Source organism: Kockiozyma suomiensis (assembly GCF_038497685.1).
Source record: "Kockiozyma suomiensis strain NRRL Y-17356 unplaced genomic scaffold V2V93scaffold_1, whole genome shotgun sequence".
In the NCBI taxonomy this organism is placed as follows: Eukaryota; Fungi; Ascomycota; class Lipomycetes; order Lipomycetales; family Lipomycetaceae; genus Kockiozyma; species Kockiozyma suomiensis.
The window spans coordinates 521083-545772 of record NW_027117664.1 but is presented as its reverse complement, the minus strand read 5'-3'; the positions used below and the strand labels follow the sequence as shown (position 1 = coordinate 545772).

The 24690-nt window shown below is 43.9% G+C and overlaps 10 protein-coding genes across 10 annotated transcripts; 6 read left to right on the top strand and 4 right to left on the bottom strand.

The window, feature by feature from the left end:
• The first annotated feature begins 83 nt into the window (after positions 1–83).
• Positions 84–3100, top strand: V2V93DRAFT_341502 (mitochondrial protein Pet127-domain-containing protein). Its single transcript, XM_066907812.1, has 3 exons — positions 84–1088; positions 1164–2127; positions 2189–3100. The coding sequence occupies exons 1-3, from the start codon at positions 307–309 to the stop codon at positions 2996–2998; spliced, it is 2556 nt and encodes an 851-aa protein (XP_066768480.1). The 5' UTR covers positions 84–306; the 3' UTR covers positions 2999–3100.
• Positions 3101–3718: 618 nt separating this feature from the next.
• On the top strand, positions 3719–5046 carry V2V93DRAFT_362350 (Alpha/Beta hydrolase protein). The gene has a single exon (XM_066908329.1). The coding sequence runs from the start codon at positions 3765–3767 to the stop codon at positions 4869–4871; it is 1107 nt and encodes a 368-aa protein (XP_066768479.1). The 5' UTR covers positions 3719–3764; the 3' UTR covers positions 4872–5046.
• On the bottom strand, positions 5008–7323 carry V2V93DRAFT_362348 (permease for cytosine/purines, uracil, thiamine, allantoin-domain-containing protein). The gene is made up of 2 exons (XM_066908328.1): positions 6748–7323; positions 5008–6675 (listed from the first exon to the last, which is right to left on the bottom strand). Exons 1-2 carry the CDS (start codon positions 6902–6904, stop codon positions 5150–5152), a joined length of 1683 nt encoding a protein of 560 aa, XP_066768478.1. The 5' UTR covers positions 6905–7323; the 3' UTR covers positions 5008–5149.
• Positions 7324–8920: 1597 nt separating this feature from the next.
• V2V93DRAFT_362344 (fungal-specific transcription factor domain-containing protein) lies at positions 8921–12407 on the bottom strand. Its single transcript, XM_066908327.1, has 2 exons — positions 11952–12407; positions 8921–11860 (listed from the first exon to the last, which is right to left on the bottom strand). The coding sequence occupies exons 1-2, from the start codon at positions 12217–12219 to the stop codon at positions 9288–9290; spliced, it is 2841 nt and encodes a 946-aa protein (XP_066768477.1). The 5' UTR covers positions 12220–12407; the 3' UTR covers positions 8921–9287.
• Positions 12408–12545: 138 nt separating this feature from the next.
• Positions 12546–13882, bottom strand: V2V93DRAFT_362343 (ubiquitin-conjugating enzyme/RWD-like protein). The gene is made up of 3 exons (XM_066908326.1): positions 13655–13882; positions 13386–13599; positions 12546–13314 (listed from the first exon to the last, which is right to left on the bottom strand). The coding sequence occupies exons 1-3, from the start codon at positions 13757–13759 to the stop codon at positions 12842–12844; spliced, it is 792 nt and encodes a 263-aa protein (XP_066768476.1). The 5' UTR covers positions 13760–13882; the 3' UTR covers positions 12546–12841.
• Positions 13883–14097: 215 nt separating this feature from the next.
• V2V93DRAFT_362340 (HSP20-like chaperone) lies at positions 14098–15470 on the top strand. The gene is made up of 3 exons (XM_066908325.1): positions 14098–14489; positions 14550–14869; positions 14934–15470. Exons 1-3 carry the CDS (start codon positions 14468–14470, stop codon positions 15189–15191), a joined length of 600 nt encoding a protein of 199 aa, XP_066768475.1. The 5' UTR covers positions 14098–14467; the 3' UTR covers positions 15192–15470.
• On the bottom strand, positions 15394–16922 carry V2V93DRAFT_362336 (uncharacterized protein). Its single transcript, XM_066908324.1, has 3 exons — positions 16589–16922; positions 16325–16527; positions 15394–16265 (listed from the first exon to the last, which is right to left on the bottom strand). Exons 1-3 carry the CDS (start codon positions 16676–16678, stop codon positions 15563–15565), a joined length of 996 nt encoding a protein of 331 aa, XP_066768474.1. The 5' UTR covers positions 16679–16922; the 3' UTR covers positions 15394–15562.
• Positions 16923–18996: 2074 nt separating this feature from the next.
• V2V93DRAFT_362330 (uncharacterized protein) lies at positions 18997–20565 on the top strand. Its single transcript, XM_066908323.1, has one exon. It carries the CDS (start codon positions 19133–19135, stop codon positions 20099–20101), a length of 969 nt encoding a protein of 322 aa, XP_066768473.1. The 5' UTR covers positions 18997–19132; the 3' UTR covers positions 20102–20565.
• A 1017-nt stretch (positions 20566–21582) lies between these two features.
• On the top strand, positions 21583–22457 carry V2V93DRAFT_377406 (40S ribosomal protein eS27; the record flags this gene model as incomplete). Its single annotated transcript, XM_066911913.1, has 4 exons — positions 21583–21585; positions 21767–21784; positions 22166–22253; positions 22318–22457. The coding sequence occupies 4 exons, from the start codon at positions 21583–21585 to the stop codon at positions 22455–22457; spliced, it is 249 nt and encodes an 82-aa protein (XP_066768472.1).
• A 1217-nt stretch (positions 22458–23674) lies between these two features.
• V2V93DRAFT_389426 (polymerase/histidinol phosphatase-like protein) lies at positions 23675–24669 on the top strand (the record flags this gene model as incomplete). The annotated part of the gene is made up of 2 exons (XM_066912359.1): positions 23675–23830; positions 23908–24669. 2 exons carry the CDS (start codon positions 23675–23677, stop codon positions 24667–24669), a joined length of 918 nt encoding a protein of 305 aa, XP_066768471.1.
• Between the last annotated feature and the right edge of the window lie 21 nt (positions 24670–24690).

The following is a 24690-nucleotide window of genomic DNA, read 5'->3' as shown; positions in this document are numbered from 1 at the left end:
CGTACAATAATCACATGACCGTTGGGAGTATAGAATAGTTAAGCTTAACTATATTGCGATCCAGAAAAAATTGAACTCAGACTGCACCTTCAAGTTTTCAAAATACAGAAACCTCGTTCCCAGCGACAAATATCACCACGATACCGAGGGTACTCGTATATTTGCAGTTCTTTATTGCAAAAAAAAAAAGAAAGAAAAGAAGATTTTGTTAATCTGTAGCGAATATCGGCGAGGTGGCGAAGGAGGCGTTATTTTGGCCTGTTATTAAGCTGAAAGCGCCGCCGCTCGACATTTGATTCACCCGGCATGCGTATCCGGCATCTGGCGAGCTGGAAGCGCAATAACCTGTACGGATATGATTGTTTACCTAATCGTTTACGATTACTGCAATACATAGGACAGTTTGATGTGAGATTCGCGAGGTTCAGCTCGAGTGAGCAGGCGGGGCAAGAAGCTGTTGACCATCTGTCAAAATTCAAGACGCAGGATGAGTCCCAAGCTTATGACTTGCGCAGTGCTTACGAAGCTATATTCAAATCTTCTTCGGGAACTAAAATGAATCAGAGTAAAGACTTGAATCAGCGGTCTGTTTCTGATCTTGGTAAAGGTGAGTCGAAGCCTGATCTCCCGATCGAGCCGAAGAGCACGAAATCAGCCAACAACGGGCAAGGTAAACCGCCAGGGAAGAAAGCAAAACACGGTGATTTTGGAAAACTATCAAACAACGATCAAGTCAAAGACACGATGAAAAAGAATAACGCGACTATTTCTGAAGTACTAGATCGGTTAGATAATACAGTGATTCGGCGACGCAGACCGACGACAGCACGCAAAGCAAATTTCAAAAAACTAATGCTTCCACGTGAAATTCCTTCTCAGAAAGTACAGCAAAAGTTGGAACCTGTTGCAAAAGAGGAATTAACTGCCGAATTACAAATTAAGTATGAGCAAGAAGGCAGGCGCATCAAGCAGGAAGAGCTTACGATGCTTGAAAAGTTTGGAAAATCAAAAATAGTGCCAGCACCTACAGATGGTGAGGTTTTGATGCCTCCTGTTTTGGCTCATGGGCTTGATCGTGTACTGTTCAAGTGAGTATCTAATCGACTAATCAATTGTTATATATATATATTTTTTATTTGGCTAGTACTAAATCTCGATGGTAGTCCCGGTGTTCATCTAATGCAAGATGCGCGAACAGGAGTATATAATTTCCGGCATGAATTGAAAGATATTATGCCAGTTCACGAATTCGATTTTGACGCATTGCCAGAGTATCAAATCTCATCAGAGGATAAACTACTGGAAAGCTTAGCCGTGAAATACGGTAAGAAATTTTACGGATCAACATCAAATATGACTGGTATTCTTTCACAATTTCATTTTCTAATTTCTCGGAAACGGAGTCCGCATATGCAACAATTATCAAAAGCGTTTAAAGATAAGAAATCGTTTACCGCAGCGGCCAAGATGGCTGCCTCTGTGTTTTTGCGATATAAGCCTGAGTCTGGCATTTATGCGATTGACTCCGACAAGTCTGACTCTTCTGAAATCATTCTACTGCATCTTGGTCGCTCGATGGAGAAGCAATTAGTCACAAATATCAAAGACTACGAAATGTTTCGAGTCGGAAAATCACATCTATTACCTCCAGAGATGCTTGCTGATCGTGAAACATATCATTATACTGCGTATAACGACTTTCTTATGCGGTCACAACAGGATGCAATGGATCCTCGACTTCCTGGAGAAGGAACCTTTGATCTCAAGACGCGCGCTGTGGCGGCTGTGCGCTATGATATTGATCATATACATTTGATGGGCAAGACAGACTACCAACTTCGACAAATTCAGGGCGAGTACGAATCATTTGAAAGCGAATATCATGATATGGTCCGAGCTTCGTTTTTGAAATATCTTCTGCAGGTTAGGATGGGACGAATGGATGGAATTTTTGTGGCATATCATAATATCGCTCGCATATTTGGGTTTCAGTATGTGCCACGAGACGAGTTGGATTTGTGTATTCATGGACCAGATTATCAAAATATCGCAGTTCCAGAGTTTCAGGCTAGTCTGGATATTTTGGCAGATGTTTTGGAAAGAGCAACTGCAAAGTATCCTAAATCGGTATGTCATGTGTTCGCTTGGTGTGCTAAGTGCTATTTGGTTATTAATCTTTTATGAATAGTCGCTTCATATAGTATTTCATGGATACGTCGATGGCCAAGACACAATGAACGTATTTGTATCTCCAAAGACTGATGCTGAAATTCAAGAAATGAACATATCACGCATTCAGCATAAATATCAGCTCAAGCAGTCTGCCAAAAAAATTGTGGAAACGTTATCTGAGACCGAATCGCAAAATGAAGATCAATCCCCTTCCTCACCAGAAAAGATCGAGACAGTCTCCACCATTTTTGGCTCTGCGGCAGAGAATTTTGGCGTATCCTACGACAGCAATATCAATAGTGTTCTCACGAGCTCAAACCAGCGCTCTAAGCTCACACATTATGTGATTGAAGTTCAGAATTTTATCAACGACGAGTGGATTCCTGAGAGTACACCTCCTTCACCTAAGGAAGGCGATAGATGGAAAATTGGCTATCAAATCTCTGAGTTAGCTCAGTCTCGAAATATCGACAATTCTCGGACATCAGTTAGTTATATTAGTGCGCTCAAGTCTCGTCTTTTTCTTTCTAGTGGTGACGCTCCCAGCTCTATGGCCAAGATGTATAGACAACTGTCAGCTGAAGGCAAGAAATATCAACAGAATCTTGATAAGCGTGACCGGCGATTGAATTTTGAGACGTATAGTCCAGAGAGATTAGATGTATTGACAAGAAATAGGCGAAGGAAACTAGAACAAGAACTTGCAGTCGAGACTGACAGCAAGATTGAAGATTTGGAAGACTTCGAAGAAAAGAAAGTACTTTTCACTGAAGATACAAAGGAATCTCAAAGCGATGATGAAGAGATAAACAAGAAACCTGACTAAGAAAACTGAATTGTGTATGATAGAATTTTATGTAAATAGGCGAGTATTGTATATAATTGTAATGAAATATGAGAATTAATGGATTTTGCTGTATCTCTGCAACTTTGGACAAGCAAACTGAGTGTGCTCTTGCTTAGTTGAATTTATGGAAGAGTCGCTGCCCTTCAGTAAATTAGTTATAATGTCTTCTTCTTTGCACTATAGTCTGATAGATGTATAGAAATGGATCTATCAGTAGTGCGGACCAAATTAATCAAAGAACTCAGTGATTATCCACTGCCCGATTGAATCCCCTAACAAAAATAGAAGTTGGGAAACCGGAGATAAACCTCATATTTCTGTTGATTGATCTAATTCTACAAATATTTCAGTAAATTTATGATGAATATTTGAGAAATGATCAGCCGGAATTCACTACCAAGAATGGTCATGGCCAAAGCAACGCTGAATCCATGGCCCGCGCATCTATCTGTCTAGCGTTTACTTTACTCTTGAAACGCCACTTCTTGAAATGGTAGAAACACAGCGTTCATTATGCTATAGCTCCATTTTTGCTTGAAATATACGCAACAAAAAGAAATTTCATCAGCTATTTGCTACAATGAGGTACAAACGATCGAGACCAAAAAGTTGAGGCTTAGGGCTTGAATACTACATGTCGGCGGGCCTTATCTGACACGGTGGTTCGATAAGTGCTCGCGCTAGACCCGATAAGGGTAAAAAACATCATGAATTGACTTTTCGGTGGTCTCTTGAAGAAAGACGAATGGCTCTCCCGATCCAATTAAAAAGGCTGATTCTCTCACTCTATCCTTTCTGCCCTCTGTATCCCCGCACTCAAAGAATACTAGCAGTTTTTTCTTTGCACTTCAGATTAGCAATGGCTGAATTCAAGACCTTTAACACTGAGCTCACGCTCAAGTGCGGCGTCACTTTACCCATCTTCCTCAAGTACAAGACTCTCGGTGATCCCAAGAACCCCGTCATCCTTATACCGACCTGCTACACCGGCCGCATCAATGGCACTTACAACATGATGATTGGTGATGATGGCGCTGCATCACCAAAGAAGTATTTCGTCATCATCGTTGGTCTGCTCGGTGGCTCGGAGTCCTCGTCGCCTTCGACCCAGCCTGCTCCCTTTGACGGTCCCAATTTCCCTGAGACTGTCTACGAGGACAACATTCACGCTCAGTACAAGCTTGTGCAGTCTCTTGGTTATGATAAGATCTTTGCCTACATGGGTTACTCCATGGGTGGCCAGCAGGCGTACTACTTCGCCTCGATGTACCCCGATAAGGTTCAGAAGATTGTCCCCATGGCCTCGTCCGCGCAGACCTCGGGTTTCAACTGGAACTTCTTGGAGGGCGTCAAGGCTACCATGAAGGCCTCGTCTGACTTCAAGGCTAATACCTACACCGAACCCGTTGTTATCGGCGCTAAGGCTTTCGGTCGTGTCTACTCTAACTGGGCTCTCTCGTACGAGTGGTTCGAGACCAAAGCCTGGGAGGTCCACGGATACAAATCCTCGGCCGAATACCTTGAGAAGGATTGGGAAGAGCGTCTTACTACTTGGGACGGTCGCGATCTTGTGCAGATGGCTGTCACCTGGCAGAAGGGTGACATTGCCACCTTTGCCGACGGTGACCTTGCTGCTGCGCTCGGCAAGATCCAGGCTGAGGTCTGTGTCATGCCCGGCCGAACCGATCAGTACTTCAGATGGGAAGCTAGCGTAAAGGAGGTCGAAGCTCTCAAGAAGGGCGAGCTCCACATTATTGAATCGGTCTGGGGACACATTGTTGGCGGCGGTGCAGGCACCCCTGAGGATAACGCTTTCATTAACAAGACTGTCGCTGAGTTCTTTGCCAAATAATTTGGTCTCTATAATGCGAGGATTAGCTAGTTTCTTGGGAGTTCTCTTTTTGGTGATCTAGATGATTTATCTAACGTCGATGTATATAATTAACCATAAATTTTGAAAGTCCCTGATGCGATTATTTTAGATTATTCTTTTATTGTATTCACATAATATAATGGTATGCAATGCATTCATTGTAGGAGTCTTTGGAAAAATTCATTTCTATTCAAACCCAAAAATCATAAATCAGCTAAATTACAAAAACAAAACCAAAATCTGACGCTATAAACTATCTATGTCGACCTCTTCTCGATAGCCTCATCGCCAAATAATCCGAGTTCGGCACCAATATCCTCGGCAGATGAGTTCATGTACTCATCAACGAAGACGCCACGTTCTAAGTAAGTCTCCTTAGCGGGCTTGATATAACAGAGTGCCCAATACGAGAAGCAAGCGGCGCCAAAACCGTAAAAGAATCCAAGATCGTACAAGTGGATCATGCCAGCGACTGCAGGGATATTGGAGACAGTCGGAAGGAAACCGGGAAGAAGGGGAACCCAGCCGATGGTGAAGGCGAGTAAGGCACGCCAGTTGACCCCGCGGTAGTATTTGTACATGCCGTTGAAGTTGTAGAGCTCAAATATATTGTACTTCTTCATGTGGACAAAGAAGTAGTCAGAGACAAGGATGCCACAAATAGGGCCAAGCCAGACAGAGTATCCAGACATAAAATTCAAGAAGGCTGGAGCAGAGGTGAGGATGTTCCAGGGAGTCAGAGCCCACGAGCCCAATAACGCGGCAATGAACTGACCACGACGTATATTGATGTATCGAGGCAGCAAGCAGTTCATATCATTAGCGGCAGCAAGAGAGTTAGCGGCGATGTTAAGACCGAGCTGGGAAAGCAAGAAGCTGAACGATATAAAGAAAGCAGCGGCACGGCCACCAGATGATGTCCAATTGTTGACGATAAGTAGAGGATCCCACAGAATTTGGCCATAAAGGACATTCGATCCGGAAGCGACGATAACACCAATGAGGGCCATGACGGTTGCGGTGAACGGAACCGCGATTGCTGTCGCGTAAGTCGCGGCCTGAGAGGTGGCATAGCGAGAGTAATCAGGAGCATTGACCATAAGGGTGACACCACTTCCGATGTTGGAGTACAAGCTGTTCATAAAAGTCCATCCGAGTTCGGATCCGTGAATAGTGTTTCCTTGGTCGAAGAGCGAGTTCTCGCCAACACCAACTTTAGCAACCATCCATCCAAGTAGTGCAAAACAGGCAATAGGTGTCGTAATAGCCTTGACCAAAAAGAGCCACTTCAGTCGCTGGACTCCAACGTAGTGAAGCGGAAGACACATCAGAAAGTAAATGACGTAGGCAGTCATGAACTGAGTGGTGATGTTAGCCGACTCAGGCAGAGTGTTCTTAACGTTATGGAACGAAGGCCACAGCGCATAGAGAATCGACTGGACACACTCGGCACCGGTATAGGCTTGAATGCCGTACCAGAAAATCGCAACGATCATACGCATAAGAATCATAACGTACGACAAGTAGTATCCAAATGAAGCACGCGCCTGGATCGAGAAAGGAATATGGTACTGCGCACCGACAATACCATTAATAGTGATGAACACACCTTGAATGACGTTTGCGAGCGCAATACAAACCAGCGCAAGTTTCCATGACAAACCGACTTTCATAACTGAGGCAGCGCCACGGAAACCAGACACTGAAAGATGGTCGGAGATCCAGAAGAGAGCGTAGTGGCGCATTCTCCATGTGCGTCCCGAGGGCGGAACAGGATCAAGATCTGAAGACAAGAGAAAAAAATCAGCAATCTATATTGGCGTACTTGAGACAGTATCAGAATGTCAAGACTAACCTTCATTGCTACGTCGCTCGTCTGACGCGGTATCAAGCTTGAGGAAGCGGTCAACAGCGTGCAGGAAACCAGGCTTGGGTGCCGAGAACTCGGTGGTTGTGCCAGCGGCAATGTCTACAGGCAACGCACTGATATCATATTTATCTTTGCTCTCCATGGCTACCTTCTTGACGATAAAAGTCTAATAAGAGTGCAAACAAATCGAGTCAGGACGGGGCGTGTAACAGGCAGAAAAAGACAGGATGACAGCATGTTTATAAAGGTTTGGCGAGCTTATCTGGGTAAACATGACTCGTCGCCACGAGTCAGAGTGTTCGTAGACAGCAGTTGGTATATTTTTACGGCAGACAAAGCTATACCGTAAACAAACTGAGCCGATAAGAGATTAGAAGTACAGTACGCTAAATGTTGGGGGGAAGCTCCGATGTTCACAATAACTCTGATCTGTGACAGTCGGCAATAGTATCCGACACAGCTTGTATCGCTGGAGACCCATCAAATGAGTCTAGAACAAGTAACACATTCGATGGCAATGATTACTGAATATGGTATTTTATGATTATTCAAAGATCAAATTGCTGAGTATTTGAAAGCAGTACATAAACAAGGTCATGCCGGAATATATACAATTGAATGCCACCGTAATAGTGCTCCAGTACTAGCTCGTACTGAGTAAGCTTATTTAGTACTATATCATGCACTGATCTCATATTGGAGACGCCACACAATTATTTAGTTAATTACGACCGCCACCGGATCAATTCTGCACCAAGAAGGTATCGTTAATACCCGTAACCGACCACCGAAGACTTGGATCATGTTCTGCATTGGGACACCAAGTCAGCAGTGTCCCAATTCTGCTGTAATGACTTTGAAAAGCCTCTGCAATGAAGCGCTGATTTGACGAATCTCGAGAGCGCATTGTGAGCGCCGACTCTACGCTTTGTCCACCTCGCTAGTGGTCTTTTGATCTCCTTCCTGATTTCTGTGAGCGGTTTAAGTTGATGATAAGAGGTCAATAGTCTGGTCTGAGACCTCTACAGAACTACTGGTTATTGGATCAGATATTTCGCCAAGCAAGATTTACATCAGGATAATATTTAGTGCTGTGGACATCAGAACGTACTGGCTGAGTCTGCAGTTACAGATTTGCATTTGCATTCAGATAGAAAGCCCAAATCAGAAACCTGTAATAGTAAGTATACACTGATACTGCTGCGAATGCTATAGTAGCGCCGGGCAAAAGCGGCAGGTAGCTTAGATGCCAAGATCTCAGCCGTGTCCTTGGCTTCCCTGTCTGAAATGAACTGGCTGATAAGAACGCCGCGCAGCATGATAACCTCAGAGCAGCCGACAATCGCTGATATTGATAACGAGCAAACCTCGATTTAGCGATAGTGATAAGGTGCACTGCAGACTAGGTGATAGCTTGCTCTAGTTAGAGAGTGTTTTGAGTGCAAAATGCGTGGCAAGTCATTCATTACGAACTTCACCTGTTCGCTCTGTAGCTGCTGGGTACCATTTTCAAGCCGAGTGGCGCACGTTTCGGCAGCCTGACATATGCTCAATAGCCACAACCACTCGTCTACTCCTGAACGTGGTTTTCTCGTGCTTATTTCCTGATTATGTTGCGTAAAGTCTGCAGCGTTGCGACCAAGACCCACTTTTGCGTCATGAGGAAAGGTGGATATGAAACGACAAGCACAGGTCTGTCTCCGTGCACGATCCGAGGCCTCCTGCGATAACGACTGAGCGGTGGTCCGTTCGCGTATTCGTGCTTGTCTCACTGTCCTGTTGCGTCGTCAAAGTTTCGAGAGTAAAGAAGCCGGTACAACGCGAGTGGCTCCTTGTGTGTAGTTCTACAAAAATAAACAAATTGCAGTTATTCTTATTGCTCAGCACCCCAGAAGCTGATAACGGTTCAAAAAGCTAGCCACAGTCATGACTATGTGCTTCCTCCTCGATTCTACTGCATTTTTTTTTTTAAAAAAAAAATAAAAATAAAAAAAAGAAAGTTCGATGCTGTAGCCGATTGATGTCTTGCACTTGGTTTACACTTCTTTTTTATCTTCTCATCTCCCGTCTTTCTTCCATCGGAGCTCGCGACTTGCGACCTGCTTCTGCTCTGATTGAGAGAAGGACGTTAACTTGATTGATTTTGCTTATAAAGAACGCACATCTGTGATACACATTTTATTATCGTCTTGTTATCTTATGTACAACAATTAGACTATTCAATGTTCCCGAGTCCAGGAAGTCAAATATCTACAGCCACTTATTATTTATAATAGCATTCTTCATTTTTATCGGAAGAAAAAAGATACAAGAAAACAAAAAAAAGAGCTGAGAGTTACAAACAAAAAAGAGCAAACTAATCCCTACAAAATATCTAATAAACACGTCCGGACAATAACTATATTACTCAACAGTCGCTGAACGTCATACCCTAGTTTTTAATCGCAGCCACAGCTACTCAGTATTTGATCATTCAAACCATAACGCGCTCAAGTACACACTAAAACAGCAGCTCTTTTCCGGAATTATTGAAGCCCTGAATTTTTAAATAACTTGCCCAGCGTATCATCCATTATCGTCTCCGAGGTATCCCACATTAATTCACCACTCGCCATCTCCGTGTCATCCAAGCCCAAACTAAACTCACTCGAAAGCAAATTCTCAACGTTTAAAAACTGCTGACCGCCATCAAGCTGCATATGGTCGCCAGGCGGCATCTCGTTTAGCATGTCGAAATCGGGAGACAACCCGTGAGCTTGAGGAGCTTCAGCAGCGGCAGCAGCTATCTGCGCTCTACGCCGCTGTTCCATCATCATCGTCTTGGAGTTTTTCAAGACAGACAACAACGATGTCTGATCATTTCGAGCGTTGATCTGCTGAGGCTGATGCTGTAAGACTTTCTCCGACAGACCGAGCTCATTTACCTGATTCATTCGCTGATCGAATAGCGCCTGGCTGGCTGCCGCGGTGCGATGGTTAAATTCTATCGATATATCCCGATCCCGACCGTCAATCAACTCATTTGGCATCTCAGATTGCATCATAACCGTCGTCGAATGTTGCATCTGAGAAAACGAAGAGTTGGTCGTCGCGTGAGGTATATCCAAAGCATCATTGCTACGATCAGGCAGTCCGAAATACGGCGACTGCAGCGGACGATCACCTTTAGGCGCTTCAAAAGTATCTGGAGAATTTGGTGAATCAGGCCGGCGAAACTGAGATGTGGGGTAAGAACACTCCGCGTTGGTGGTATCTCGCGATGCTGGACTCTCCGGAGAGAAAGTGGAGGTTGCTTCGGAAATAGGCATAGAATCAGTAGGATACACTGACGCTGACGCGGCGTCTGAAGACGAGGAACGAACTGTATCTTCTGCAGTGACTTTGTCGTCTTCGCTAAATAGATTGGCCATATCAATTTCAAGCTGAAGCAAAAAAGACTGCGCAATTATAACATCTTCTTTCATATTATCAAGAGCAGTCAACAAAAAATCAAGCTGCGCTTTAGCTGACTCATTAACTATCAGCGGAGATGTACCAAGCGCGTGGATAAAACATCGAGCGCCGATATATATACAAAACGCTTGATAAGGATCAAGTAACGCGGACTCAATATGAGATATATTTTGAATAACCCTCGTAATTTCCGCCGCAGATTGCAGGCACTTACTTGTACTACTATCCACCTCCTCCTGTAACTTTGGCGACTGACTTCCTCTTACTACTGTAGCTTGATGCAGACAAATTAATGTCGAATGAATAGTCATATGCAGCTGAGCAACTTGTAGCGAACTTTCGCCGCCTGATGGCTGCTTCAAATCATTCGGCAGTAAGAGAACAAAAGTGTGAATCATGTTGTTCAGAACTCTAAACCGCTCAAAGAAATCAGAATGCTTCGCCAAATACTCTGACGTCCCGTTATCGCCTCTGTGTAAATGCCTATACACGCGGCCGAGCATCATTGTAACAACAACCTTCGAGCAAAAAGGCGACATGTTCTTAATATATTTGCAGGATGAGGGATTCATGGCTGACGTAATAGAACAAGTAGTCTCGGAAATGCCTTGCTGGTAGTTCAGTTCATTTGCCGGCAGATTGGTCTGGACGTCAAGCTCATCAAGAATCATTGGCCATCCAGTACAAATACTTGCATATCTGTCCATAATCATAGCAGCCCAAAATGTTCGACGTCGCTCTTCAATCTCGATCCAGTCTTTGGCTGGCGGCAGACATTGCTTAACGCCCACGATATGAGCGTCGATACAATGGAGCTGCAGCATTGATACAGTGCGGCACGCTACTCCTACTGAGATCCAGGCTCGAGGAAACTGCATGGCTCCATATTCGTACTGAGAGATGATGATCCACGCCTGTACGTAAGCAACCATCGAAGCAGCGATGTTGCGTTCGTTCGTAGTATGCCTCTCAAGATATTTTCTAGCACGTTGGTAGAATATTGAAGTATACTGGCGATACTGTTTTGAAGAAGCGGCTGCAACTGTCCAAATAGCGTAACGTAGGAATATATACGGTTGTAATGGTGGCGGATGGCCCATACTAGTCAAATACCGCTGCTTGCAAAGAAAAGGATACGACCTGCAGAATCCATTAAAAAATATCTCGTGTAGAGTATCGGTGATATGTTTTGGAGGTAGAGGCTCGTCCATGCCTAAAGATATGAGTTCGAATGCATCAGGCTTCGGTTCGGGAGATCTACGTTCAGTAGAAAACTCATCCCTTATAGAGAACTGCTCGAACCTACTCAGTGTTTGCGCGTCAGGATCACTCTTATTAGTTTGTGCTAAATTCATAAGCGAATTTTGACGCTCTACGCGTTCTTTCAAACCAGAAATAACAGCCGAAGGGTTTGTTCCTGATAAGACTGAGTTCTTAAAGGCTCGGATAAAAGGTAGAGATTCAAAGTTATTGTCCCGTTGCGTGGAATAAGTTGCTTTCACACTTTCGGCAATGCAGATTTCTTGATCATGTAGATCATCATATGACATCGATGCTGTAGTGCTCAATGGAGTACCGCTAGCTTCTGTGGCACGACTATCCTCTGGTGAAGTGCGAGTGTTTTGCAGTAATCCTTCGACATGAGCTGGTGCATTGCGTTAGTCAACAATGAGCAAACTCCACTCACTCGCTTCAACCAAGTTAAAAAATAAAGGACGCATTATTTGACAACTTACCTAATCGTTCTTCTAGCATTTTGACGTACCCACGCTTGGGTCCTCCTTTGCGTCGAGTAGTCTCCTCATAAGTGCAATCATGCTGCAATCGTGCGCAAGTTCCACATGCAGGTCGTATACCGTCACATTTCAATTTTCTTTTGCGACAAACAGCACAAGCAATTTTTTTAGTAGTCTGAGCACTTGATAGCTGTCGATTTTCTTCCGATGTAGACACCTGGGTCGGTAGCAAGCCAGATGCTGACGTTGACGAGCTACTCGCTGACATGGCTGATCCGGCGTTCAATCTTTAGCTTTCGAAGAATATGGTCCAGATATATACACAAATCTGACTAGCTGATGGGCCGCTGATTTCAAAACGTATCCTCAGATATTCTGATAGTCTGAGAATCTGAGAAAAGTGCATAAAGTGTACAGCACAACCTAGTGTGAATCGAATTGGGAGGTCAGTGATGGGTTAGTAATGGAAGTTAAAATTTTGGCGCGAGTTGCTAGTTGGGGTGGGTGTAAATGTCAAACAGTTGCAGACTTACAATAGATATTTGTCAGCGACTATACGATGTGCCATACGAAATACTTTTGACTACTACAATGTGAAGTTCATTTTCTATTGTCGCTGCACTTCTATTCCTTACATTCTGTTTGACTCATGAAGAAAGCACGTAATTTCATAATAGTATCTACTACATTGGTGTCACGCTACTTGAAGTAGCCAATTGCACTGAATTTACATATCCAATCTACACAATTGTAACATTCTCTAATCCCCAACATATTTTCCAACAAAAAGAAAACGATAAAATTCCAACCAGAACCCATACTCCATATATTAGTGTCAATTCCATGAAAATATCAAGGCAAAAAAATCGCGACAACTCGAACAAACATATTTACAATTGCGTAGATAGGCCACGCATGGCCCAGATAACAATCAATATAGATAAAACAACGGCTACTTTGCTTCTAAACAGCTGACCGTTATTGCTTTGCGGAGTCTCTCTTGTCGAACCAGGTGCTTGCTGCACTTGCTGCGTTTGCTGTTGTTGTTGTTGCTTTGGCTGTTGCGCAGGAGCAGATTCCGTTGCAGGTCCAGATGGTGTGGAAGTACCAGATGATGGCTTATACGCAAATGCAAGCTCAAAGGCTTCCTCAAACTCTTTCGCGTCGGGACTGTCTTCTCTATGGGCAATGTCATCAGGCAATAGCGCATCGTTTTGATCTTTGCACTTTGGACACTTAAATGACCGGCTCTTTTCGGCAATTTGTCGTTTTGTCTCGTCGGGCACACCGTCTATACTACCCACTGCTCCATCAGCTGACGTGAGCATAAATGATCGTAAGGCAACTAATGCCATTCGTATGCCTAGATAAAAGTAACGATGCGTGAGCTCTCTTTCCTTTGTTGACACAGACATTAGCTCTGGAAGTTCTTACCCCATGCCGGTTGCCATTCTTCAACATGGAAATTACTAATTGATAAACATATCTCTCGATTTACATCAAACCGCCCACTATCTTGTAAAAATCTGAAACTTGGCGGCGCCATAGGATAGTTACTAGGCAGATTGATGCGCCCATGATAAAGCCCTTTTTCGTAGGCACTCGATGGCGGACCACGAATAATAAAATGCCATTCGAATAAATCATCCTAAGATATAACAATTAGCTAGCGCATCGGCTGACAACATGTATACATTACATACCTCGGCTGGTGCAGCATATATATCAGGATCGCGTTCAGCTAGTTCCTTCGCTTCGCGCAGTATACGGCGTACCGCTGGACTACTCCTTCCCGCACGAGGAGGCATTCCGTAGTAATGGCAAAATTAGAAAGATATCTCAGCTGAGCGTATCTGAGCTAGAGACAAATACAAGGGTTTCAAGATTGCCTTGCGTAAGTTTCTTAAACGTGGCGGGTTTTGGGTTTAGTAGCCCCATATATGAGATTGAGTGGTTTAAGAAAACTCATTGACCGAATGCCTTACATACATACGACTATTAATTGGCAAGCATAGATCAGCTTCAAAAAAGCATTATAGAATATTCAGAATCTCTGTTTCTACAGCATTGAATATGAAGATTTCTAATGAAATATATGTAGAGTAGTACGCTATATAGAATACCCAGGGCGACACTAAAACTTTCCAGAAGCTCCCCGACGTCACCTTTTGAATTTCGCTACACTCATCCGCACGCAAATCTTGTTCCTTCTCTTTCCTTCTGATTCATAAGATTCTACTACCCCTCTTCAATAATCTCTGAAATTTTTACAATTCAAACCATTTGTATTTTATTCTTCAGCTAATTAAGGTATGCTTTTACTATCTGCCTGATCTACTTGACTCCATCGCGTGCGCGGGTACAGGAAATTGTATTGGGTGTGCAATAAATACTCAACAGCGCTATCTCGAGGGGCTATTTCTCGATCGCTCAAATAATCGCATAATATACTAGAAATTATTGATTTGCTAACATGATACCATGCGTCTAGTTCTACAATAGCTGAATCTATCAAAATGCCTGCCATCGTTCCTCAAGGTAAATGAAATCTACAGATTTTCAACCAGCCAAACAATTCAGAATCTAACTTTTTCTTAGTTCTCTGGGCCCAGCGTTCAAATGCATCTGATCCCGAGAAGAACATCATTTATCTTACTGTCAACGCCGCCGATGTGAGCTCGCCTAAGATTGAGCTGACCCCGACGAAGCTCTCGTATAGCGGATCTGATCCGTCTGGCAAAGAATTTGAAGTCGAGATCGAATTCTTTGAGGATATTGATGTTGAAAATAGCAAATACCACTCAAACAATCGTTATTCGCTCTTTATTCTCCGGAAAAAAGATGCAAAGGAGGAGTTTTGGCCTCGTCTGCTCAAGGATAAGAAGAAAGTTCATTGGTTAAAGACGGACTTTGACAAGGTACGCAACTTGTATGACAAATATCATCAGAAGAAGAGTGACTGATATATATTATTATTTTTAGTGGGTTGATGAGGATGAACAGGAAGCCGCTCCAGCTGAGGACCCGTCGCAATACGGCGGTGGCCTTGACTTTTCTTCGCTAGGAAATGATCTGGGATCTGCTCTTGGCGGCGGTGCAGGCGGTGGCATGCCTGATCTGTCCAGCTTGGCTAATTTGGGTGGCATGAACGGTGGGTTTGGCAACGACTCGGACGACGACGACTTGCCTGAAGGCGACGATGAGCCTGGCGACGAGGAGCCCGCTAAGGAGGAGAACTGAAGCGCCAAGTAAGGCTGTGTGAATAAGTAATTCGTATTTTGTATTATTTTTGCGGTGAAATACGTTTTGGTCAGATCGACTTTTTTAAAGATTTTATTTTATGCTTATCTGTTTTATATTATTATAACATTGTCTACGACCGTTTTATCATAAACGCGAGTTTTTCGCAAAAAAAAAAAAAAAATCTAATTTACTAGGCCAATTTGATTACAGTTGAAAGTAAATTGTTGCGCGAAAATATCTCTAGTTAATATAAGCACTACATAAGCACTACAAAAATTCGAATATGGCAGATAAAAAAAGTAGAAACTCCTGACAAGTGTCAAAACCAAAGTGAACCTAGAACTTTTCCTCGTTCTCGTCAATCCATATTACTCGACGTAGCCCAATCTCTCTCCACTTTCTTCCTCACGGTCGCCATCGACACTCTCTGCTCTGCGTCGCAGATCACTCATATCCCATGCTCCATCTTCGTCACCGTCATTATCTTCACCCTGGCCAAATTTGCCTTGTTCAAATAACCATTTACCGCTATGCACAATCGATTCTTTCTTCTTAATCGCGTCTTCCTCCGCAGCTTTCTTATTCAGTCGCTGAGCCTTCCATTTCATAAATGAGTCGAATGTCACTGGTGTAAGATTAGATCCCAATTTGTGTCGCTCAGTTTCCAAAAATTCCTCGAGTGTCAATGTTGGCTTGTTCTTAGCCGCGTCCCGTTCGGCCTGCTTTTGCTCATTTGTCTTGAGCGTGAATCCTGGTGGCAGCGAGTGCTTATATTGGCAATTGTCACCACCGTTGGGGCATGTCCAAAACCAGCCATATTTCTTGGTTTCGACTGCTTCAATGAAGTATTTGCATACAATATTGGTAGTGACTTTCGGATTTCCGTGCTTTGAGAGAACAACTGAACGTAGCTTTTCCTCGTCCCATGATTCCATGTCGTCCTTTTTGGTCTCTCGTGCGTCTGTGTACAGATCCTTCTTTTGGGTTTTGCGATCGATGTCGAGGTCATGGCTGAACTTGCATCGTGATCCCTTGGTACATTTTCCTTGCTTGAAGAAGATACAAAGAACACTATAGAGAGATAGTTAGAATTTAATTCCATGGATAGTAATATATAATAGCAGACATACGTCTTTGGATCAACGCCGAACGGTACTTTCTGAGTTTGCAACACCGGATTGAGTAGTTCGAGAGCCTCGAGTTTTGCCTTCTCAGCTGCCTTTTTCTCAGCCAGTCGTCGCGCCAGCTCGGCTTCCTTCTTCTTTTGTAAACCTGACACTCCCTGGTTTTCAACCTGTGCTACATATCGCTGAACCTTTGCTGATTTATTTTTCTGAAAAGCATAGTAAGTATCAATAGCATTGGTAGAAATGACAGATAACGTGAGATCATACATTTTTCAGGCCAAATGTCTTGTCAGAAACACTCTGCTGCTTCTTTTGAATAACAGCTTTTTCAGACCTCTGCTCTCTTTTGGGCGGCATTGTGAAATGTGTTGATATCTCAGAGCAAGAAGTTCCAAGTTCTTATCCAATCTTCCTCTTCACGCGTGGGCTTCACACCTTGAAAACGGCACTTTGTATTGTATCCTTTCGTCTGACCTCTATAATATCAGACAGAAAAAACAGCTGGTTTGCCGCGTATTTTAGAAACAGAAGTAAATCAACAAACAAAAAAAAGAAGAAAAAGACTCCGAATGCAAGGATATAGTGAAAGTGAATGACTTGTACTGGAAAAATTGCAGATTCAAGGTTTCATGCTATGACGGTAGTAAAGAGTGTCTACTTTTAGCTATTATTACATAAGCGAATGGATATTAGGGTTTTGAAAAGGAAATGGGGTTTGTTGGAAGAAGACACGACGGCAGTGTAGGTACAATCTCAGTTTAAAAAGTACACGCGACTGGAAGAGCTCGGCATTGCTTGACTGTCTAGAATTGATATGTAAGGGAGTACAGATTTATTGAGCCAAATGCACTGAAAAACAATTAACAAGAGAAGAAATAGATTCAGACGAGAGCAAGAGATCAGAAGTGGAATTGAGAGAACGACAATGATTACCGACAAGCAGCTGAACACGATCACAATCGCGCTCGGCACAGTCATGATGGGTCTTATTGTGCTTTATCATTTTGTGAATGTGAATACACGCAATGCTGCGAAGGCTTGAGAGATGGATAGAGGCTGCAGAGAAGAGAGGTATGTGTTGTTGAGAAGCGCACTGATGAGAGCGGATCTGATGACTGGATGATGACTAATATTCAATATAGTGAAAATAGCATCTAGATCTATAGTACAAATGAGAAGCTGGTGCTACTATTGGTAGTATGATACATGCAAGGAAGTATTAAACAGCTATAAAATAAGGCAATAATCAGACAAATAAAGACACTCAAAACATACAGTAGCATAGTAGGGAGACTCTACCCTAAATAGGAATTAACCCAATCGGGAAGGTAAAACTCTCGACGGCTTTGGCTTGCGCGTGACTCACTCATTCTCCGTCGCCCGATACGCGATAAGATACTGCGCCGATATGTGTGATGATTGTGATAGCCAGTAGCCAGATGCCAGCAACAACTATTCGCTGGATGATCTGTTTGCATGCTGATCTGTGCTGCTGATCTGCTAGTAGATTTGATGGTTAACTGCATTGAGTGAAAGAGTAAGAATTAACATCAGCAACCATGAATTATCATCATCATCATTAGCCGCCTCAGCAATCCCGGTCCAGCCCAGGAAGCACACCGCAAAAAAAAGGAAAAAGACTGCGAAAATGACGCCATTGCCGCAACACACGTGCCTCGCATTCGGGAACAGGCTCAAGGACCGTGCTATTTGGTGGCGCGCCCGTGCCGCCGCCTCTTTGCGGTCATCGACAGCGACAGCGCTCCTGCTGCATTTCCCCTGCGTTCCCTATCCTGATCCGGTTTTGTCTTCGTCGTAAATCTATCTGTAAATTCGTAATTCATAGTATTTGCCTTTGTTGCTGCTCGGCTGGCTGCTCGACTCGCGATCGTGGCGGTGCGCGGGTCATCTGACTGTGCCAGCACTCTCTTGCATTTATGCCATATACGCGTACCATTCATGTTTTTTTTCTGGATTTTTTGCGCCGTCTTCGCTTTGATCTGGCCGGCGTCTACCAGTCTTCCTCCTTCTCACCTCCTTCTCACTTCCTCACCTCCTCCTCCTCCATCTCACCTCCCTTCCCGGCAGCTCTCTCACGCTCCCGCCATACTATCCCTCTATACCGCCTCCCGGGCTGCGGCCGTCATGACGCTCGCGCCCGATCTCCAATCTTCTCGCTCTCCCGCGCCTGCCGTCGCCTCAATGACTCCCTCCGTCGCATCGGCCCCCACCGTCTGCCAAAACTGCTCGACGTCCACCACACCGCTCTGGCGCCGCGACGAGTCTGGCCAGGTACTCTGCAATGCATGCGGCCTCTTTCTCAAGCTCCATGGCCGCGCTCGCCCCATCTCGCTCAAAACCGACGTCATCAAGTCGCGTAACCGCATCAAAACCTCTTCTGCCTCCTCGGCTTCTGCTACCTCCTCCATCCCTCGTGCTGTAAGGCAGAAGCAGAACAACAATCATGAGCCCGTCTCTTCGGCCTCTTCGACTACCTCCAGCGTCTCTGCACACTCTCCTGCCGTCGCTGCTGTCCCTAGCCCCGCTTTACGAGCTGTCCCCGATAACGGTGGACTCATGCATCTTGCTCACGCCCTTCATCAGCAACAGCAACAGCAGCAGCTACAGCAACAGCAGCAACAGCAGCAACAGCAGTCGTCAAATCATTCTCAGTCTCATCAGCTTCCAACTTTGCCTCACGTTAACGCTTTCGGTGAGATCAAAGAGGAGAACGCCGACAAATCGCCGCATATCAACGGCCACTCTATTTCTCCATTGCCGCCCCTTCCGCGTGCCCTCGGTCCCTCAGACATGCTCACTCCGCCGCAACACAATTCTCCCCAGTACAGATATGAGTCTGACTCGGCCTTGTCCGCGGTACATCCGCAAAAACTTGTACACAGTGGTACCCCACTCATGGTCCCTGCTACCCCACCCTCGAACGGCCTTTCCTCGGTTGCTCGTCGCGCAAACACTCCACCTCATTTGTCTCTTTCCCACGACCAACGCGACCAATCTCCGCATGTGCAGCAGCCTAGTTCTCATAGTCTTGAGTCGCTTATTGCCGTCAATCAGACCTTGCGTACTAGGGTTTCTGAGTTGGAACTTGTCAACGATCTTTTTCGATCGCGCATCTCCGAGCTTGAGTCAAACGAGGCGACTGCTCGCAAGTCTGAGCTCACGCGTCGCGAAATAGAAGCACAGTTGCAGAGGAAGCTTGAGGAGTCCAGTCGTAAAGGTATGGAACTTCAGTCTCGTCTCGAGGAGCTTGAGATTGAGCGCTCCCGCCAGCAGCAGCAGCAACAACAACAACAGCATCCTCTTAATCATCTATTGCATTTGCCTCTACCTCATACACCTGCTTCTCCAGCTCTTGATGGTGTGCCTGATACTATAGAAGGGCAACATCTTCGCAAGAAAATGAGAGTTTCAGAATTGGTTGGCGGAGGACCAGAGGCTCATATCAGAAGCCCGATCATGAACGGCGTTTCGGCTACACCTCCTTTAATCCCTATATCATCCTCTCGCAACAGTACACCACATATGCCTTCAATCATGTCACCTCAGACATCATCGTCATTGCACAGCCACCACATCCCGCCTCTGCAGCTATCGCCGATTTTGAATAGCCAAAACAGCAATAGCAACAACAGTGCCCCTCGCAGCGGCAACGAAGTAAACGGTACTAACGGCAGCATGCCTCGCATTCCAAGCATGATCTTGCCTCCTGTTACGAGCATGACCCTGCCTCCGACCACTGCACCCGCAGAATCCGGTTGATTATATATCAGATCTATATGTATTATAATTATCGCTCTGACGAGGACAACAAAAAAATTTTATCTGAATACTTTTCTTGATTCATTTTTAAGGAATCTGTATTTATTTGCTGCTATATTATTACTATATTTTACTGGGAAATTTGGGAATGGGTATTTTTTTTTGAGCAGCGATATCGGAGTATGCGACCTAAAAAGTTATTTTGTATCTATTTGCTTCGTGGTTTTTTTCGTTGCTTGTGTTTATGGTGATTCTGAATCTTTATTTCTAATTCTCTTTTCTGTCTTGTTAAATATTGAATAGTGTACTTTTGGTGTAAGTTATTTTTAATATCTGTATCGCTTATCAATCGATAGTGGAGGAGCCAAATTTACGAGGAGTACTTTTTGCTTTATTTGTTTTTACAGGAAAAACTCATTAATTAGTGTATCTTAAATTGAATGTTTTTATATTGTATGTAAAAGGCAGCAAAAGTGATTGCATTATGACCACAGAGGTAAGAAGGATGCGCACGAGATCAATCTAAATTGATTCTTTATTCATTATCGATTAGGAAGATCTAATCGCCTCAAGAAAACTTTATCACAAATGTTACCCGGACTTCCTCGTGCTTCCGCTTCCGGCATTCGATCTCATAACCTGGCGACGGAACTGGTAAGTTAATTCGTATCGTTAGACAGCGCGTCAGAGAGCATATTTTTTATATTGGTTTGCTTACATTGTATTACATTATAATTGATTGTCGATTTGTGGCTTGTACCGCAGCTTGAGGCCGTTGCGCAACTCTTGATTTTGTATTTTACCATTCCAATTTTCGCTACAAAATTGTTCCACGTTCTTTGAAAATTATTTTAATAGCACAGACTGCTATTACTAAGCAGAACGCGGTGTATCTGAATTGATATTGACATTGTAGTCTAATCTGTCTGTCTCGAAAGAGCAGCACGTAGGATTTCCTGAGCCGAATGCGAGATGTTTTCTAATAAATTTGAATGCGTGTAATACAAGATCAAGTGTATCGTTTATATATTTGCTTATCTTGCTTGAGCAGTTCAAAAATGCAACTCTATTATCATGTTATCAAAGAGTTTGAACAGGCAAATCAATATTGCTCGTCGACTTGTTCAGAACTGCTACAGTTACCCGCCTTGAAATATAGATTTGTTATAGGGTATAGCCCTACATTACATATAGCAGTCACAAAACTCTGCTTGGACGTACTCCAATAGGCATAATCATCATATTGTTGCTCAGTTAAATCACTTTAGGTACCATAAATTGTCGTACTAAATAATCGTACCTATAATTTATGAGCCGCACTAATTGCCCAAACAGGAGCAACCCTAAGCAACACAGCGGATGAGCGTGGCAGAGAGTTGTGTGTGCTCAGTCTCCTCTCCTTTCTGCCGTCAACCGTCACCGCCGCGACTATTCAATCCATCTCTTTTATATTCTTATTCTATTTAATATAATTCGTCAAGATGGTATGTTATTATCCATTATGTTTTTTTGGTTTATTGCTTGCTACGTCTTTCACTTGTTACGGTCGCGCTTTGTTAAGAGGCAGTAGAACTTTTTCTTGCTTTTATACTCGCGATCCTTCACTTGTTGGCCGGCGTAATAAATAGATTGCTAAATGCAGATTACTAACAAATTTTGAAATAGGTTTTGGCTCAGGATCTCGTACGTTTTCTTTTATTCAGTCTAGTGTGCGATTATGGGTGAAGAGGAAATGTGAGAAGTGGCAAGTTAGTCAGCCGTGTGATCATTCAACTCTGCTCTCCCGTTCTGCGTAATCAAATGAAAGAAAAAGGGCAACTTGGGTCGCTGTTTTAGAATATCAAATCGGCTTAAATTTTCGTCCGATGCGCGCGTTGTCAGGTTGAAATGCTATTTAGTTCAAGTAGACTATTTGCCGCAGTCGTTATCGCCGAAGATGATTCTGAAAGTCTTTTGAAAGGCAAACAGAACGCTGAGACTGCTGCCGTCGCCTCTTACATTCCTCTGATCTCACTATGGCACTATTTTCTTTAGTAGATGCGCTTTCTGACATTTACTTTTTAGCTCAACCCCTCCGCCCAGTCAGAACTCAAGAAGCACAAGCTAAAGCAGCTCGTTGCCTCTCCCCGGTCGTTCTTCATGGACGTTAAGTGTAAGTTAATATCTCATAGAATCATAATATATCTGAAGTTGGACTTACAATAATGAAATATCAGGCCCTGGATGCTTTAACATCACCATTGTTTTCTCGCATGCTCAGACCGTTGTCATTTGCGGATCTTGCTCTACAGTTCTTTGCCAGCCAACCGGTGGTAAGGCTCGTCTCACTGAGGGCTGCTCTTTCCGCAAGAAATAGAGGGTGACATGTTATAACACCGCACTGCTTGCTTGCACTTGATAGCTTTTGCTTCATATTTTCTTGTTTTTACTCTCTTTAGTTTCCGGATTGCATTTTACGTGAATTGGTTGTACCAGGGAAAAAAGTTTTCGTCCGGTTGCGTTACAGCCAGCTATAGGGATATGATTTAAGATAATGATTAAGATGTCAGGAATACTGCAAGATGTGCGGTGTTGAGTCACGAACAAAAAAAATTATGACAAAAAAAACCAAAACACAGGGGAAAATGTTGTTTCTTGTTAACTCTTTATACATGGCTTGCACATCTTTTGTATTTATATCTATTTGGTTTGTTTAATAAACGGCATTACCATTAAGAATGAACTCGTGGAGGATTGAGTGTGATTGTATCCCCAGGTTTGCCGCTCATGTCTGTATTTTATGAGGACCCAACTTGAGCACTGACGGCCTTCTGTACTGTAGCTGTAGTCGATAAATGTTGCCGTAAAAGATCAATAGATACAAGAAATATACAGATAAACATAAGGCAGCTGTCAGATGAATTAATCATACTAAGACAGAAATAAGCATCGGACGCAGCAAAGTCTTAGCCGAGGCGGCGCAACTTAATTCAGGGGTGGCCTGCCTGCACACAGGTCGCGCTGCGCCCTTGCTTTGTCTTCCCCGCGACTTGTCTACGGATACATCTCTCACTCAGTCGCCCTCTGTCAGTCTCTGTGCGTTTAGTCTTCTGTTCTTTTTATACGGTGACTGTGTGAATCTATATCACTACCACACTCCTTCTATCAGCACAACCGGCCAGGTCCTTATCGATATATAGACCCATTATTTCAGTCTAAGAATCTCTCGTCTCCCCTTTCGCCAGCATCCCTGGTAAATATATGCCTCTCCCTGCACAACGACGGACGCGTTCACGGAAGATTGGCTTTGCCGCACTACTTCTTGTCTTAGTCGGCCTTGTCAACTGGTTTCGTCATCCTTCTGGGATACCACTTTCGCCAACCTCCGAGACCGCAATCGGATCCGAGCTCGGTAACATTATAAAAGCGAATAAGATTGCGCTCCCGGCTTCTACTAAAGAACGCACTTCTGCAAGCAGTGGTGATAAGCAGCAACTTATTCTATTGAACGATCAATCTAGATCGACTGCGGAGTCGATTGCGATCTTGGAGCACGACGGAGAAGCAGTTGGGACGAAGAAGACAATGACCAGTATGCATTCGCATCATTCACATAGTGGTGACTATGTTATGCATGCCAAGGACCATCTGGAGGATATTGTGCTCAGGGCTATCGAAATGGGGTTCACAACTTACTGCCTGACTGAGCATATTCCTCGTAATAATCCAGAAGATATGTATCCGGAAGAAGTATGTCTTTCCTCTTTGTTATCGTCTCTTTTTTCTTTCGAACTTCTCTTGCTAAATAGCTCTGTTTTAAATTTTAGGATAAGCTTACTGTGAATGATCTTGAGACAACATTTGCAAAGTACTACAAGCATGCGCGCGAGCTTCAAATCAAATATGCCGCGCAGATTACGCTTCTAGTAGGCTTCGAGACAGACTACATTAGACCGGATTACAAGCCACTGATCAAGACTTTACAGAACGTCTACAAATTTGACATGTTTGTCGGTTCAATCCATCACGTAGCTGCGATACCAATCGACTACGATGTTCAGACTTGGGAGAAAGCAATGGCTAAAGTCGGTGGCACACCTAAAAATCTGTACGCAGCTTATTTTGATGAGCAATATAATATGCTTACCGACCTTCGGCCAACGGTAGTCGGTCATTTCGATCTCGTCCGTTTATTCTCAATAGCTGATTCCGAAAAACCAATCGAGAGTCAATGGCCTGATGTCTGGGAAAAAGTAGTACGTAATGTCGAATTTGTTGTACGGTATGGCGGCTTATTCGAGCTCAACTCGGCCGCTATCAGAAAAGGCTGGTCTGAGCCGTATCCCCGCTCGGATATCATCAAACTTATCATGGAGAAAGGCGGAAAATTTTGCCTTTCGGACGACAGTCACGGGCTTGCGCAGCTCGGTTTGAATTATCATAAAGTCATGAAGCTTATTATCGATCTAGGACTTAAAGAAATATATTATCTAGATTTAGATGATAGCGGAGAAGCTGTGGTTAGAAAAGATGAGATTGCCAAATTGAAGGATGATCCGTTTTGGACTCAATATGAGAAGCTATGGTAGATTCTGAGAGTATCCTCTCTT

Coding starts and splice junctions, on each gene's coding strand:
- V2V93DRAFT_362350 (XM_066908329.1), top strand. CDS start 3,765: ATGGCTCTCCCGATCCAATTAAAAAGGCTGATTCTCTCACTCTATCCT.
- V2V93DRAFT_362344 (XM_066908327.1), bottom strand. CDS start 12,219: ATGTCAGCGAGTAGCTCGTCAACGTCAGCATCTGGCTTGCTACCGACC. Junction 11,861..11,951: donor AATGCTAGAAGAACGATTAG/GTAAGTTGTCAA, acceptor GCAATGCACCAG/CTCATGTCGAAGGATTACTG.
- V2V93DRAFT_341502 (XM_066907812.1), top strand. CDS start 307: ATGCGTATCCGGCATCTGGCGAGCTGGAAGCGCAATAACCTGTACGGA. Junction 1,089..1,163: donor CTTGATCGTGTACTGTTCAA/GTGAGTATCTAA, acceptor TCTCGATGGTAG/TCCCGGTGTTCATCTAATGC. Junction 2,128..2,188: donor CTGCAAAGTATCCTAAATCG/GTATGTCATGTG, acceptor TTTTATGAATAG/TCGCTTCATATAGTATTTCA.
- V2V93DRAFT_362348 (XM_066908328.1), bottom strand. CDS start 6,904: ATGGAGAGCAAAGATAAATATGATATCAGTGCGTTGCCTGTAGACATT. Junction 6,676..6,747: donor CGAGCGACGTAGCAATGAAG/GTTAGTCTTGAC, acceptor TCTTGTCTTCAG/ATCTTGATCCTGTTCCGCCC.
- V2V93DRAFT_362343 (XM_066908326.1), bottom strand. CDS start 13,759: ATGCCTCCTCGTGCGGGAAGGAGTAGTCCAGCGGTACGCCGTATACTG. Junction 13,600..13,654: donor TATATGCTGCACCAGCCGAG/GTATGTAATGTA, acceptor GTTATATCTTAG/GATGATTTATTCGAATGGCA. Junction 13,315..13,385: donor AGAATGGCAACCGGCATGGG/GTAAGAACTTCC, acceptor ACTTTTATCTAG/GCATACGAATGGCATTAGTT.
- V2V93DRAFT_362330 (XM_066908323.1), top strand. CDS start 19,133: ATGCTCACTCCGCCGCAACACAATTCTCCCCAGTACAGATATGAGTCT.
- V2V93DRAFT_362340 (XM_066908325.1), top strand. CDS start 14,468: ATGCCTGCCATCGTTCCTCAAG. Junction 14,490..14,549: donor GCCTGCCATCGTTCCTCAAG/GTAAATGAAATC, acceptor ACTTTTTCTTAG/TTCTCTGGGCCCAGCGTTCA. Junction 14,870..14,933: donor TAAAGACGGACTTTGACAAG/GTACGCAACTTG, acceptor TATTATTTTTAG/TGGGTTGATGAGGATGAACA.
- V2V93DRAFT_362336 (XM_066908324.1), bottom strand. CDS start 16,678: ATGCCGCCCAAAAGAGAGCAGAGGTCTGAAAAAGCTGTTATTCAAAAG. Junction 16,528..16,588: donor AGACATTTGGCCTGAAAAAT/GTATGATCTCAC, acceptor TATGCTTTTCAG/AAAAATAAATCAGCAAAGGT. Junction 16,266..16,324: donor TTCGGCGTTGATCCAAAGAC/GTATGTCTGCTA, acceptor ATCTCTCTATAG/TGTTCTTTGTATCTTCTTCA.